We start from the raw sequence: 17,317 nt of genomic DNA, 5'->3' as shown, positions 1-17,317 counted from the left end.
TCTTGGCTGTACTGTAACTCACTCTGTAGACCAGACTGGCCTCAAACTCACAGAGATCCTGCCTCCTGAGTTCTGGGATTAAAGGCATGCACCACCACTGCCTGGCTTCCTCCTTAGTTTTTCAGTGGGGTTTATCACTGACCCTGGAGCTCACTGCTGTGGGATCCTCTCCTCCTGTCTCTGCTCCACAGCTCTGGAATTACAGTGTATGCTGTTGCACTTTTACTTATGCTCTGGAGATCTGAATTCAGGTCCTTATGTCTTTGTTACAGGACCTTACTGATTGAGCTTCTCCTACCCGCTGCATTTTTGATATTAAGTAATGTTTTCCTACATGAAAGTTATTTTCCTGTAATCTTCTTGTTTGGATTTATACTTATTTTGTTTCTGGTTAAAGAAACACAACAAAGAACAAAGATCCCTTACTTATGAGTGAGTGAAACATGTCCCAAACATTTTATTTATAAGCATATTAAAAAGATTCATTTACTTATATTTTATGTGTATGAATGTCTTGCTTGCATGTATATTTGTGTGCCTGGTGCCAGTGAAGGCCAGAAGAGGGCATGGGAGCCTCTGGAATTATAGTTACAGACTTTTGTGCATCACCATGTTGGTGCTGTGAACCAAACCTGGATCCTCTAGAAGAATAGCCACTTCTCTAATGCACACACAGAATCTCTCCAGCCCCTGTGCTCATTTTCAAATATTTTTTGTTGTTGGTTTGAAAAATTAGGTAACTTTCTAGCCTTCTAAAATTCAGTCTTAAATTTAAGAGAAAAAAAATTTTAGAATACCTTTATATTTAAAATTATCTCCAAAGTTCCTAGGGGGCCTCTAGAACACTACAGGTTGGTTCTCGTATCTTATAAGGGATAGCGGAAACAGTTGGGCTTGTTTGATGTGCTGTTCTTTAAAGAGTTTCATGGGAGGAGCTGCCATGTCTGAGAAGAGATGCTCAGTTGGCCCTAGGTAAGATTCTTACAGGTAAATTGGTATTAACACAAATATATCAGCAACTGTGATAGTCAAGGCTTACACCAATTTGATTGGACTAATAGATGCCTAGGAACTTAGTTAAACATCTCGGGCAGTATCTATGATGTTGTTTCCACAAAGGATTCACTAAGTGAGAAAAACTGTGATTTGAAATTGAATATCATCAGAAAGAATAGAAGGGAAAAGGAGAAGGCTCAATGGTGCGGACATCTCTTTCTGCTTCCTGGCCACCCTGCTGTGAGCTGTTCTGTTCCATCAGGAACCTTTGGACATGATGGACTGAAACCTCTGAAACAACAGTTTCATTGTTTATATCAAGATGTCAAGCATTTTATAAAAGTGATAAAAAGTGACTAATACTGTTTGCTTTACAGGAACTCTCTAGAGATTTGATAAATAAACTCTGTAATTTCACTACCAGAGGAAACATTGACCAAGACTTTTCAGGCTGGTCACAAAGTCACAGTTTTCCTGCTTTAGCCTCAAAAAGCTAGGATTAGGAGTATATATCATCACACCTGGCTGATCAAAAACTTTTATGAATTGTCTCCACAAAAATGATTTCACAGTTCTGACAACTTGCCAGACTACCTTGCAGAAGAGACTGGAACTGAATTAATATGTCAGTGATGGGCAGGGCCATACCTTGATCAGGACCCCTTAGTTATACATTTATCTTGTATTTAAACTTGAACTTCATATATAGGTCTTGAACATAGATTTGGGGTTGGGAGGTTACTGGACCTGATTATTCTCAGTATGGCCATGTTATGTAAATCTCCTTTTTCTGCTTTTCACCAATGTTTGTTTCTTTATCTAGCCTACTGAAGATAGGTGACCGAACCTTGATTGTTAGGGTTGCCAGGGCCTAGACTCTGACCCTAGCAATTCCACTAACAGCTTTAGGAGATAAGGACAATGATCAGGTCCTGAGGTCCTGGGAATACTTTGGGATACCCTTTTATTAAAATCTCTTTCCAGGTGAATTAAAGGTATAGTGTAAGCATCTTGACATAGAGAGTAAAATAAAGAAAACCAGTGTGCTTAATTATATTAGCTTTGTTTTCTTCTAAATAAAATCCTAAGACAGCTGACATCTTTGTTAGTATGAATAGATTAGATTCAGAAGTGTCCATCTTATGCTTACAACATTTGAGTTACAACTGCCAAGACTGTGTGCACTAAGCTTTCGCCTCTCTCGAGGTACTAGAAAAGACAATCCTTAGGTCTCCCCAGTGGCATTATTCCACAATTAGCTACTTAGGAACTAAGATAAATTCTTAGTATAAAATAATCCCTGGAAATACATTTAACATTAAACAATCCTGATTTTAGGGTGTGCTCTTGTGATATCGAGAGCAACTTCATAATGAAAAAATGCTGCAAATCCTATCTTATACCACTCCCACAGTACAGATTCCAAACCCAGCCTTTGGATTTCACAAACTGTCTGTATAATACGATTTACCTGGTAGAAAAGGCTTCTGGAAGACTTTGAGGAAGGACTTACAAAACTATTTTGTGTAGCAAGAATGCCTGCCTGCACTATTAACACCTTCCTTCTAGATATAACTTGAAATAATAGTCTTAGATTGAGATTCTTTTTCTTCTATGGATTTTGGAAACTGAAATTCTGTTCTCAAAGAGTCTAAAACCGAAGTTTGTGAATGGAAATTCGGGAATTTTCTGTTCAGGTTACTGAATTTGTTCTCAGAGACAACAGAATTCATAGACCAGAGTCAGGTTGTAAGTTTAGGCCATTTTTTAGCTGAAGGGGGCAGGGTTCAAGATCATATATACAATTACATATATCATACATAGTTTAGCTCCTAGAAAATATGAATTTTAAAGCCAAGGCAAGGTAGCTGTATGTATCACTCTTGAGTTGGAAGCAGAAGGACCAGAAATCCAAGGTCATCCTTAGCTTTGTAGCAAGTTCAAGGCTAGCCTGGGCTACATGAAACCTTGCCTGAAAAAAGAAGAAAATGCAAATTTTGATAAAACTGTTATGATGGCACTATTACTATAATTTTTCAAGTCATTACTATGACATATAAGAAAACTTAGGAAGAGGTAGACTGACAGAACTTTTCTAAAATATTTTTGAGACAAAACAGATTTAATTATTATAGTAAGGAATATTTTACTTTAATAACATTATTCAATGGGTCCAATAATTGTAAGTTAACATTTCATTAAGACATACAAACTTAGTGATATTACAATTCTTAATCTGAGACTTATATAGGGTTAAGATATACTATGTGCAAAATACTTAGTCATCTAAAATCATACATATGTATATATATTTTTCATTGCAATTATCACTTATGAGTTGCATAAAGAAGGGCAAAAACAATGCCCATCCTTTGTTTTTTCTTGTCAGGAGGGGAAGCTGAATTTTGGTTAAATTTAGAAAATATGGTGGGCAACATAAACACCACCACCACCACCAACAAAATAACAGGTATTAACAATCACCAGTCACTAATCTCAATATCAATGGACTCAATTCGCCAATAAAAAGACACAGGCTAACAGAACAGATAAGAAAACAAGATCCATCCTTCTGTTACATACAAGAAACACACCTCAACTTGAAAGACACATATTAACTCAGAGTAAAGGGTTGGAAAAAGATTTTCCAATCGAATGGACTGAAGAAGCAAGCTGGTGTAGCTATCCTACTATCTAACAAAATAGACTTCAAACCAAAATTAATCAAGAGATGGAGAAGGACAATTAATACTCACCAAAGGAAAAATCCACCAAGATGATGTCTCAATTCTGAACATCTATGCCCCCAAAACAAGGGCACCCATATTTGTAAAAGAAACATTACTAAAGCTTAAATCACATACTGAACCACACATATTAATAGTGGGAGACTTCAATACCCCATTCACTCCAATGGACAGGTCATCCAGACATAAACTAAACAGAGAAATAATGGAGCTAACAGATGTTATGACTCAAATGGACCTAACAGATCTATAGAACTTTTTATCCAAACACCAAAGAATATACCTTCTTCTCTGTACCTCATGGAACCTTTTTCAAAGTTGACCACATACTTGATCACAAAGCAAGTCCTAACAGATACAAAAAATTGAAATAACTCCCTGCAGGTTATCAGAATTCCATGGATTAAAGTTGGAGTTCAACAACAACACAAACTATAGAAAGCCTACATCAATTAAATCACCACTGGGTCAAGGAAGAAATAAATTAAAGAATTCTAGAATCCAGTGAAATGAATGCACAACATACCCAAACTTATGGGACATAATGAAAGTGGTGCTAAGAGGAAAGTTCATAGCACTAAGTGTCTTCATAAAGAATTTGGAGAAATTTCACATTAGCGACTTAAAAGCACACCTGAAAGCTCTAGAACAAAAGCAAATGAGGAGTAGATGGCAGGAAATAATCAAATAGAGAGCTGAAATCAATAAAATAGAGACAAAAAGCACAATACAAAGGGTCAATGAAACAAAGAGTTGGTTCTTTGAGAAAAATCAACAAGATAGATAAACCAGAGAGAATATCCAAATTCACAAACTCAGAAATGAAAAGGGGGACATAACAACAGACACTGAGGAAATCCAGACAATCACTAGGTCATACTTCAAAAACCTGTACTTCACAAAATTGGAAAATCTAAAAGAAATGGACAAATTTCTTGATAGATACCACATATCAAAATTAAATCAAGATTAGATAAACAATTTAAACAAACTTATAACCCCTAAGAAAATAGAAGCAGTCATTAAAAGTCTACCAACCAAGAAAAGCCCAAGGCCAGATGGTTTCAGTGCAGAATTCTACCAGACTTTCAAAGAAGAGCTAATACCAGTACTCCTCAAATTATTCCACACAATAGAAACAGAAGGAACATTGCCAAATTCTTTTTATGAAGCAACAGTTAACCTGATAACCAGACCACACAAAGATTCAACAAAGAAAGAGAATTATAGACCAATTTCCCTTATGAGCATTGATGCAAAAATACTCAATAAAATGCTGGCAAACCAAATCCAAGAACACATCAAAAAGATCATCCACCATGATCAAGTGGGCTTCATCCCAGAAATGCAGGGATGGTTCAACATATGAAAAATCTGTCAATGTAATCTACCATATAAACAAACAGAAAGAAAAATAACCCCACATCATCATCTCATTAGATGCTGAAAAAGCCTTTGACAATATCCAACACCCCTTCATGATAAAAGTCTTGGAGAGATCAGGGATACAAGGAACATACCTAAATATAATAAAAACAATATACAGCAAGCTAACAGCCAGCATCAAATTAAATGGAGAGAAAGTCAAAGCAATTCCACTAAAATCAGAAACAAGACAAGGCTGTCTACTCTCTCCATATCTGTTCAATATAGTACTTGATGTTCTAGCTAGATCAATAAGATCAATAAGGGAGATCAAGGGAATACAAATTGGAAATGAAGAAGTCAGACTTTCACTATTTGCAGATGAAATGAGAGTATACATAAATGACACCAAAGATTCTACCACTTCCCCAAAGATTCTACCACTTAACTCCTACAGCTGATAAACAACTTTTGTAAAGAGGCTCGATATAAGATTAACTTAAAAAAATCGGTAGCCCCCCATACACAAATGATAAAAACACTGAAAAAGAAATCAGGGAAACAACACTCTTACGATAGTCACAAACAATATAAAATATCCTGGTGTAACTCTAACCAAGCAAGTGAAAAACCTGTATGGCAAGAACTTCAAGTCTTTGAATAAAGAAATTGGAGAAGATATCAGAAGATGGAAAGATCCCCCATGCTCATGGATTGGTAGGATTATCATAGTAAAATTGGCCATCTCACTGAAAGCAATCTACAAATTCAATACAATCTCCATCAAAATTTCAAAATAATTCTTTATAGATCTTGAAAGAATAATACTCAACTTCATATGGAAAAACAAAAAATCCAGGATAGCTAAAACACTCCTGTACAATAAAAGAACTATCAGAGATATCCTATCTCTGATCTCAAGATCTACTACAGAGCTATGGTAATAAGAACAGCATGGTATTGGCATAAAAACAGACACATTGATCAATGGAATTGAATCAAAGACCCAGACATAAACCCACACACTTATGGAGACTTGCTTTTGACAAAGAAGCCAAAACTATACAATGGAGAAAAGAAAACATCTTCAACAAATGGTGCTGGCATGGATGTCAACATGCAGAAGAATGAAAATAGGTCCATATCTATCACCCTGCACTCTAATCCAAGTGGATCAAAGACCTCAACATAAACCCAGCTACACTGCATATGATAGAAAAGAAAGGGGGGAATAGCCTTGAATGCACTGGCACAGGAGACAACTTCCGGAACAAAACCCCAGTAGCATAGACACTGAGATTGACAATTAATAAATGGGACATCCTGAAACTGAAAAGCTTCCATAAGGCAAAGCACATCGTCAATAGGACAGAATGGCAGCCTACAGAATGGGAAAAGATCTTTACCAACCCCACATCTGACAGAGGGCTCATCTCTAAAATATATAAAGAACTCAAGAAACTAGACATCAAAAACCAAATAATCCAATTAAAAAATGGGGTAGTGACCTAAACAGAGAATTCTCAACAGAAGAATCTCAAATGGCTGAGAAATACTTGAAATGTTCTATCATCCTTAGCCATCAGGGAAACGCAAATCAAAATGATTCTGAGATATTATCTTACACCTGTCAGAATGGCTAAGATCAAAAACACAAGTGAAAGCTGATGTTGGAGAGGATGTGGAGCAAGGGGAACACTCCTCCACTGCTGGTAGGAGTGCAAACTTGTACAGCCACTTTGGAAATCAGTATGGTGGCTTTTCAGAAAATTGGGAATTGATCTATTTCAAGACCCAGTGATACCACTCTTGGGCATATACCCAAAGGACACTACATCCTACCACAAGAACACTTGCTCAACTATGTTCATAGCAGCTTTATTCATAATAGCCAGAAACTGGAAACAACCTAGATGTCCCTCAACTGAAGAATGGACAATGAAAATGTGGTACATATACACAATGGAGTACTACACAGCTATTAAAAACAATGACATCAGGATATCTGAAAGCAAATGGATAGAACTAGAAGTTATCCTGAGTGAGGTAACCCAGACTCAGAAAGACAAACATGGTATGTACTCACTCATAAGTGGATATTAACTGTAAAGTTAAGAATAACCATGCTACAATCCACATACCCAGAAGAGGTTAGGTAACAAGAAAGACCTAAGGTGGGGGGAATGCATGGATCTCCCAGGAAAGGGGAAATGGAGATCTCCAGTGTGAACGGAGGGTGGGTGGGCATGGAAACTTGAGGAATCAGGTTGTGGGGTAGTAGAGCGAGAAAGTGCTAAGAAAGAAGACTAGAAAGGGGAGCTTTAAGGAGTTGGGTAGAAGCCTGATGCAAGGGAAACTTCCACAAGTTTCCTATGGCCAAGTTGAGCTTGAGGAAGCCTGCTGAGGAGAGGGAAGAGGGATTATAGGAGCCAAGGGATCAGGGACATTGCAGGAAAACTCATAGAAATCGCTAGCTTGGCTCATGGGAATTCACAGTCTCAACAAACAACTAGGGAGCCTGCACAGGACCAACCTAGGCCCTCTGCATATATGTGACAGTTGTGTAGCTTGGTCTATATGTGGGACTCCTGGCAATGGGAGCAGGGCTGTCCCTGGTGCTTTGACTGGCTCTTGGGAACCCATTCCTCATGCTGGATTGCCTTGTCTAGCCTGAATACAGGGGGAGGTGCTTGGTCTTATGGCAACTTGATATGCCATGCTTTGCTGAAGACTGTGGGAGGTCTGCCCCTTTCTGAGAATATGGAGGAGGGGTGGATTGGGGGTGGGTGGGTAGAAGGGAGGTGGAGGAGAGAGTGGGAGGAGAGGCTGTGGTTGGGAAATAAAATAAATCAATAAAAATAAAAGAAAAATAGTGGGTGAGATGGTTTCATCTGGGAGGTCATGTTCAAACTGAAGAAAGGTAGCTCTTTATCTTGGGCATAAATGTAACATATAAAGGAAGTTCTAATGTTGTAAAAGTAAGTGAAAAAACAAATGTCTCCAAGTAAAGAGTAAAAAGCATTCTACAATTTGTAGGATTTTCTAGGCTGCTCCTGATGTAAGCACCCTGACTTAGTTTTTTTTTTTTTTTTTTTTTTTTTTTTTTTTTTTTTTTTTTTTTTTTTTTTTTTTTTTTTTTTAGAAAGACCAGCACTTTCTGAAGCCTTCATGCTTTCAGCTTTGTGGGGTTCTGATTATGAATACTAGATGCCTACCTGGTTCTAGTGAGCATTAACTGTCAACTTGACACAGCCTAGAATCACCTGAAAAATGAGTTTCAATTGTCTTGATCAGGTTGATCTGTGAGGGACTGTCTTAATTATTAATTGATGCAGCAGGGCCCACCCAAAGGGGGTAGTATTCTCTGAATAGGTGGTCCTGGGCTTGCAAGCAAGCCAGAAAGCAGCATTCCTTCATGGTTTCTGCTTCAAGCTCCTTTTTGAGTTCCTGCCCCCATTTCCCTGAATGATGGACCTGGAAGTGTAAGCCATTAAATTCTTTCTTTCTCTATGTTGCTTTGGACGAGAGTGTTCTATCACAGAAGGAGAAATCAAATCAAAACACTAAACCATAGTAGTGGACCACAGTAAAATCATTAAAGTGACTAAATCTCATGAACCATACCTTTTCTCCCATCGATACACCTCCTGAGGTGATGATGACATCAGCACGGCTGATACCCTCATTCAAGGCATTGAGTAAGTCATCTGGGCTGGAAAAATATAGACAAATATGTTAACACACAAAGGAAATATACAGTGCTAACTGAAAACTAAATACTTTATAAGTCCTCTGAGTTTACATTATTGTATGATAATGAGTTCTGTGTGAAGTGGGAATGAAATGGGTCTCTATAATTAAGAGTGTAAGTATTAACGTGGAAAAAGGACCTTGTAAGATGCTGTTTTTTGGTTTGCCTACAAATATCCCATGTACTGAAGTTCACATGTCCCTGGAATTCCTGGGCATGCAAGCTTAGTCACCCTGAAAAATTCTAGTTTGCAGAAGAAATTACAAGAGATTTTGTCCCAAATTCTTACTGTAATTCTTCTTGTTTTAAAGAAAATGCTCAATGGCTACTCTCTACTTGTGGATAGTAGATTAATAAAACTGTTGCATATCAGTCTGGAAATGTCATTTTGTCCAACATCACAGCTGGGCCCACCGCCAGGGTCCTGCCCTTCTCCATCTTCCTGTCTCCCCACCTCTGACTCTATTTGCTGTAGCACACTTCTGGTGATCAAAGGTAATGGCTTAATCGATTCGAGTATGATAATAGCTAGAAGATTTATAATTTCATTTATGTTGCATGTTCGGCTGGATGGGTATTATGCCAATTTCACAGGAAAAGAAAGTGATACTGAGGGAGGGAAAGTTTTGTTAAAGTGAGACAGAACAGTAAGTGGCAGCTTTGGCTGGAACTACGGTTTCTAGAAGCTCATTAAGTGTTTGTTCCACCCCCTCCTAGGGAGAAATGATTGTATGGGTTTTATTTTGATGGGCATATGATATATAATAAAAGGGAGAGTCTCATGAGACTTGTTGTATAAAAGCCTAAAAAACAGTATGTAAAAGACATAGGTGAAGATTTTTCTGGGAAGACTACCAACAGCTGCAGGTATGGATGTGTTAGTCTATCTATGGGAAGTGAATCAATATGACTCTGAATCCTAAAATCTGATGGAAACTAATTTTTGATTAGATATAACTTACAGACTTGTTTACAAGCCATGGATTTACTTTCTTTTTAGGACTCATTTTAAATTTTAAAACATTTTCATCTTAGATTTAAGAAATGTTATTATTTTCCTATGTTTTATGTGCTTCATAGTTCTTTCACCAGACTTTAAAAACTTCTTTTGTGTCTGCTTATGCATCCCTAACTAGTCTTGCACTCTCTGTATAGCCTATACTGGACTTTAACTCCCTACCACCAGTACTGAAATTACAGGCATTACTACCACACCCAGTTGACTTTAAATTTTTAATTTTTTTTTTAATTTTTGTGTGTACATGCATGTGCCATGGCCTGCAAATGAAGGTTAGAGAATAACTATGAGTCAGTTGACTCCTTCCACCATGGACGTTTTGAAGATACAATTCAGTTTTAACAAAACAAAAACTGAGTTTGCTTTTGAAGACTAAGATACTGATATAAATAATAAGAGGCAAATGGGATTAAAATAATAAACATTATAGTAGAAAGAAAAACTCCTGATTTTCTCAGTTTATTAAACACAGAGCAAAACAGATTAAAATTTTCAAGGATTAGACAATGTGGTGGTTTGAAAGAAACTGGCCCCCAAAGGGAATGGCACTATTAGAAGGTGTGGCCTCTTGGAGGAAGTATGTCACTGTGGGAGCAGGTTTTGAGGTCTCATATACACTCAAGCCACACCCAGTTAGACAGTTCACTTCCTGTTGCCTGCACAAGATGTAGAATTCTTAGCTACCTCTTCAGTACCATGTCTGCCTGCACACCACCATGACCTACCATAATGATAATAGACTGAACCTGTGGACAGCAAGCCACTCAATTAAATGTTTTTCTTTATAAGAGTTGCTGTGGTCATTGTGTCTCTTCACAGCAATAGAAACCCTAAGACAGATAGTAAAATTGCAAAACATAATCTGAACTGATGCTTGAGAAATAAAATTAATGACAATAATACTTGTGTTTTAAAAAAAACTATATTTCCACACCCATGAGTTAATTTCAAAATGCTATTATGTAGGCAGGATAGGAGGGGGTACTGAGGTTGATAGACATAGTGAGATATTCAAGGTCCTGTTGTTTTCATTTTTAAGCTATTTTTCTAAGTGACCATAATATTGATATTGTGAAAGACACATTTTTCATAGTATACCTTCAGATGAAAGCTGTCATTATTTATCTCAATATGTAAATACATAAATCTTATTTGAATATGACAAATATTGAAGGGTCAAGTATGATAGCTTATGCCTGTAATCTCAGCACTTAGGAGGCTGAAGCAGGAGGACTGTGTCAAGTTCTAGGCTACTCTGAGCTTGAGTGAGGTCCTGTTTCATCTTCCACTCCATTTCCCAAATACTGATGAAGGGAAAAGATCATACTTAAAACATGTAAAATATTTTCTCAACACTGTCACTAGAGGGATCGTTATATTAAGCAGATTGATTTTCCAATTTCCCTTTTCTCAGACATATTTTGTTTTGTTTGTTTTTTAAGACAGGGTTTCTCTGTGTAGCTCTGGTTGTGCTGGTTGCTCTGTAGACCAGGCTGGCCTTGAACTCAGAGATCCACCTGTCTCTGCCTCCTGAGTGCTGGGATTAAAGGTGTGCACCACCACTGCCTGGCCCCAGACACATATTTTAAAAAGACTATCATTTAAATCTTCCTTCATGTAGTGGGTAGCCATTCTAGCTTTGATCTGGAAGTTCCAATCCCACTAAGGCTTTGGTAACTGTCACGCCTACAAGCTGGGGCCAAGGGAGGACCCTGAAGACCCGAGATCCGGATGGGCCAGCTCTCTCTGTTCCTGGACCCTGGACAGTGGAGGTTGACCGAGCAGAGCTCCAGAGAACACCGCCGGACTGCGATACACCTTCCCCAGGCCCTGCGACCTACTTATCCCTTCATTTGTAAGTTACGCCACTAATAAACTTTCCTTTTAACTACGTGGAGTGGCCTTAATAATTTCACCAATACCTTCATGAATAACTGTAGTTTCAATTAAGCCTGTATGATAATTACTTACCCTTCAAGAATAATTCTAAGTATTCATTTTGAATTGCTCACTTTCTACCCATTTTCTCTTAAATTACTGAGTACCTATCCGCTATTCTTTTAGAATACCAATGTTACATGAAAACAATCCAAAAGAGTTACTTTACATTCATAAGATTGTATGTACCAGGTGACATAAATTACAGCCATTAACTGAAGGCTTAGTGCCTTAAGTCTAGAATCCAGTTTTAAATAAAAACTCATTACTTAGACGAACCTAAAGATATAACTTTTTGTGTATGCGTGTGGGTAGGGTGTTCCTCATTCTCTTTATCTGTAAAATGAGGACAATAACCTCAGTCCTTTCTATCACTTACATTCATTCACAATGGTCTAAGCACTTGAGGCTAGCTGGAATCCAGTTCAGGCATAAAATGTACCACTTTTAAATTTATCCGTATATTTACTTAAAATATTAAGACTTTCCTATCTCGAAAGGCTGGGGACATCCATCCTTTCCAGCTAAATAGTCCAGGAAGCACAGAAGTCTTTCAACACAGAAGACTGGTACAGCTTGCTGTTGGTGCTCTGCCAATTCAAGGGTTCAGGTTTCTGTGCCTGCATCACTTGTGATCCTCTTTCCTACTATCACTCCATGTCTACCAGTTCCAAATTGCTCTAGAAATTTCTTGAGTCCTGAGTGTGAAGAAGACCCTTAGAAAGGCAAAAGAAAATACCAAGAATAGCAATACCAAATGCAGTAAGTCACAAAATAGGTAGCAGATGGATAAGTGCAACACTGAAAACAGTTCCCAGGGAAATAAAAATGCTGGGAGACCAGGCAGTGTTAACGGTAACAACAACAACAACGGTGACAATATGCAAAACACTAATGGATATTCAATTACAACAATAAAACAGTGTTCTAAAACAACAAACATGGCTGGGAAGTGTAGTTCAGTAGTAGAGCACTTGCCTATTATGTCCAAGGCCCAGCACTGTAAAAAGCAAACAAAATTCCCAAGCCAAACTGAGAAAACCCAATGAGATAACCAGGATTGATGGCATAGGCCTATAATCTCACAAGCATTGGTAACACACTGAAATCTTTCCACAAGAACACAAACCAAAGACACAAAATCTGTGACTTTTAAAATTTAAAATTTAGAGATGAAGATGAGAATACTCTTGGTTAAAGGCTCAGTTTGTGGCCTAGAAGATGATGTGGTAGAAACAGCTCTAGGCATTGTATAAATGTATACAAAGAAAGAAGGGGTTGGGGATTTAGCTCAGTGGTAGAGTGCTTGCCTAGCAAGTGCAAGGCCCTGGGTTCGGTCCTCAGCTCCAGAAAAAAAAAAAAAAAAGAAGAAGAAGAAGAAGCATGGAAGAACTAACAAGAAACTCAAAGAACAAGATGCTGACAAAAGGGGAAAAAGGAACAGACAGGGGAGGAAAAAGAGAAAGATTTAAGTTACTTTGAAAATAATGGGCACAGAAATTTAAAAGGCTTACAAAGTCCATTTAGAACTGATGAAAAAACATACGCCTGTGGTGGTATTGTGTTTCCCCCAAATATTGTGCACCCTAATAAACTTATCTGGGGTCAGAGACAGAACAGCCACTAGATACAAAGGCTAGAAAATGGTGGCACTCACACCTTTAATCCTAGCACTCCAGAGGTAGAAATCCCTCTGGATCTCTGTGAGTTCAAGGCCACACTGGAAACAGCCAGGCATGGTGACACACACCTTTAATCCCAGGGAGTGGGAAAGTAGAAAGCAGAAAGGTATATAAGGTGTGAAGACCAGAAACTACAAGCATTTGGCTGGTTAAGCATTTGGCTGGTTAAGCACTCAGGCTTCTAGCAGCAGTTCAGCTGAGAGCCATTTGGATGAGGACACAGAGGCTTCCAGTCTGAGGAAACAGGATTAGCTGAGAAGTTGGCCAGGTGAGGTTAGCTGTGGCTTGTTCTGTCTCTCTGATCTTCCACTTCACCCCAACACCTGGCCTCAGGCTTGATTTTATTAATAAGAACTTTTAAGATTCATGCTACATACGCCTAAGCAAGTTCTAGTAAAAATTTGGTAATTTCAAGGACAATTTTAAAATCTCGCTAGTATTCAGACAGAATTAATTACTAACAAAGGAAAATACTTTGGCCTTAGATCTGTTTTCTATAATACCCTAAAATAGAAAATAAATAAGCATTACTGTATCTCTGAGAAGAAGATACGCAATGCCGGATCCTACACCAAGCCAGATGTCATTGACCAGTTGGGATGAAAAAAAAAAGTGAAAATACAAATATTCAGATAAGAAACCATAAGTAATATTCTGGAAAAGTAGGGGGTGGGAGGAGGGAGGACAGGGGAATCTATGGCTGATATGTAAAATTAAATTAATTATAAAATAAAAAAAGAAAAAATATTCTGGAAAAGTGACAGTAAATGAAAAAGTTAATTAGAAGAAGCCAGAATAGAGTTGAGTAGTGACTACATATCCATCTATTCATACATGTTCATGTCTACAAAATACATAGCTAAACTGAAATGGATAATGACTGAATAAACTTGAGAGTTATAATTATTGTTAAATATCAACTTAAGTTATAGAAATTTACTGTAAAAGAAAATTTAGTAAATCTATAAAATTCAATGCATTTAATAAAACATATCTCAGCATTACCTAAAAATTAAGAAGTCGAGGGGAAAATGGGAGAAGTAAGTCTTCTAAGGCTCTCCTCTGATTGGAATAGGTGTGCATGGAGGAAATGAGAGTGTTTGTAGGAGGCATCCAGTGTCTCTTTTTTATATAATAGTGAGTAAAATATATTTGACTATGAGGATCACTCTCTGGAAGGAAAACAACAAAGGTACTAAAATGGCATAACTTCCAAAATAGTAAAGGATAAAAGAGAGCAAATGGCATCTGGAACCAGGCAACAATAGAGCCAGGAAAAAACAATAAAGTTGTATAAAATGTAACAAAAATTAAGAGGGAAGCAAAACCAAAATCCTAGTAATCATTTATGCAAACTCTCTACTAAAGCAAACAGAATAACAACATTTCAAGCATATGCAAGATAGAACTTTCAGTCTGAAGCTCAAATTCTATTTTATTGTTAATTATAAGGAAAATGCTTCACGAGATCAAAGACTGAAAACAGCTGGCAGACAATATCTCACAAGACAAATGTAAATAAGCAAAACTGCAGGCAGGTCAATGCTAACATCAAAGTTAAAACAAGAAAGGAGCAGGAGAGGCCTCAAGTTACAGTAAAAGCTGACAGCATATCTAACTAACTGCCCTATCATAAGTTCTTGTTTTATCCAGGCTCAGTGACTGCCCTGCCAAATCTGTGCACATGGTAGGCACTCAACAAATGTGCCAGATTAACCTTGGTTTTAAATCAATCTTTCTATAGTAGCTTTGGGAATAAACAATTATGATGTCATAGCAAATAATTGTGTCTGAGAATGAAAGAGACTATACCACTTAATATTTTTAAGATGATAAATGACACTTTCTTTGAGAGGGAAATAAGTAATGTGAAATAGGATTGTGCATTCAAATCTATGGAAGGCCATTATCTCGAAGATGGAAGCAGCTTATTTTAGAAGAAACAGATTTGGCTCAGTGTCATGGAAAGAAATCCACACTGTAATAATAATAGCATCTAAAAAGAAAATGTGCTGCCTCGTAAGAAAGATTTTTCTTACTAAAATAAGCAAAACAAAACCATGATGACTAGCTGGAAGAGGTTTTCCTTAACATTCTCCATTGAGTAAAAGACTGGACTGGGTTGCATTAGGGGTTCCTTTTAGTTCTAAGATTCTGAGTCAGCCAAGTGTGGTTGCACATGCCTTTAATCCTTGCACTTGAAAGGCAGAGGCAGGTGACTCTCTGAGTTTGAGGCTAGCCTGGTCTACAGAGTGAGTTCCAGGACAGCCAGGGCTACATAGAAAAAGTCTCAAAAACAAAACAAAAGAAAAGGAAACAAAACACAAACAAGCAAGCAAACAAAAACAACCTCCCAACACACACACACACACACACACACACACACACACACACACACACACACTCTGAGTCTATGAGAATATTGAAAATTATATAAACAATGACTATTTTCTCATCTAATATGTACTGGAATGCCCAGGTGGGTATGTGTGTTTGCAAGTGTGTGCACGAACACACGAGTGCATGTTGAGTGTGGAGACCTTAAGTTGATGCAGGGTGTTTCCCTCCATCACTCTCACTCTTCACATGGAGGAAGGGTATCTCAAACCCAGAGCTCACTGGTTGTCTAGTCTATAACTTGCCCTGCAGATAGCCTGATGGGATTACAAGTTGTCACCATACTTGTTCAGCCTTTACCTGGTTTCTGGAGCTAAGACTTGCAGTCTTCATGCTTGTTTGGCAAGCACTTTACCCCTTGAGCCACCTCCCCAGCCTCCTCTTACTTTCTGAACACTGGAATCATTCACATATTTGACTGAAATGGTGGTGGTGGTGGTGGTGGGGATCTTTTCATTTACCTAGAGCCGTGACAATCATCTTCAACTTTGGAGATGGCAACCAATATCAGCACCACTCTCTTTCAGTTCTAAAACTCTTGTTAAAGAAGCATAAAAAGCAGGCTTTCCTTTACTTAGTTCCATCTAAAAAAATGTGCTATTTATGGTCATAAAATATTATGTGGTATTTCTCTTCCTTTCTCAGACTGCATTATTTGCTATAATATCAGTATAATTGTTTAATTCCAAAGCTACTATGGAGAGATTGATTTAAAAGCATAGGTGGAAAAAAGGTGCAAGAGAATATACCAAATACTCAAAATATACCTACCAGTGAATTAATGTGACTTTCTGAAGACTGAAGGCCTCCTCCCTGAGGCCTAGCTTTCATGGTGCTTAAGGCATGGAATGGTCCAAAGGAGGGAGGCAACCACCAGACCTACCTAGCTATGACACCTATGAAACACATCAATGACCAACATCGCTTGATAACCCAAGAGGGCAATAATGACACATATACCTTGACTGTAACCAACAGCTCTCTAATTGGACTTGAGACCCATTCAAAAAGAGGGAAACCATGCCTGGTATTAGAAACCTAACTAAATTATTCAGTGCTAGTGAATTCATGGTTATTGGAGGAGAATCTACAATCACTAATTTACTAAACCATTATAATCCCTAACAACAATTTATAAATACTTGTCCTTATCCCCACAGATAAGTGTAGTCTTCACCCCTCATCAAGGAAACTTCTCTTTGCAGTTGATGGAGACCATTACAGAAAACACAATCAATCAAAATGCAGAGTTGTGGAGCCCAGTACCAAAGGATACATCTACACAACACTTCCACAGGGAACATATGTCTCAGGGAACATTGTGGAAGAGAGTGTTGAAAAACCGTAAGAGTCCAAACATCAAGGATTTTGCTGTGAGACTGTGTTTCCTAGTTCTATCAGAAGCTATACCCATCAAGGCTCC

At 37.9% G+C, this 17,317-nt stretch overlaps 1 protein-coding gene across 2 annotated transcripts in view; it reads right to left on the bottom strand.

Annotated features, from left to right (window-relative positions):
* The window catches only part of Gphn (gephyrin), a 409,924-nt gene that overhangs the window by 22,340 nt on the left and 370,267 nt on the right, over positions 1 to 17,317 (bottom strand). For both annotated transcript variants that reach the window (XM_059278956.1, XM_059278958.1), the window contains exon 18: positions 8,733 to 8,820. In XM_059278956.1, the coding sequence (XP_059134939.1) occupies positions 8,733 to 8,820 (88 nt within the window). The remainder of the gene's footprint in view (positions 1 to 8,732; positions 8,821 to 17,317) is intronic.

The sequence above is a fragment of the Peromyscus eremicus genome, chromosome 14 (genome assembly GCF_949786415.1).
Source record: "Peromyscus eremicus chromosome 14, PerEre_H2_v1, whole genome shotgun sequence".
In the NCBI taxonomy this organism is placed as follows: domain Eukaryota; kingdom Metazoa; phylum Chordata; class Mammalia; order Rodentia; family Cricetidae; genus Peromyscus; species Peromyscus eremicus.
This window is presented reverse-complemented; position numbering and strand designations above follow the sequence as displayed.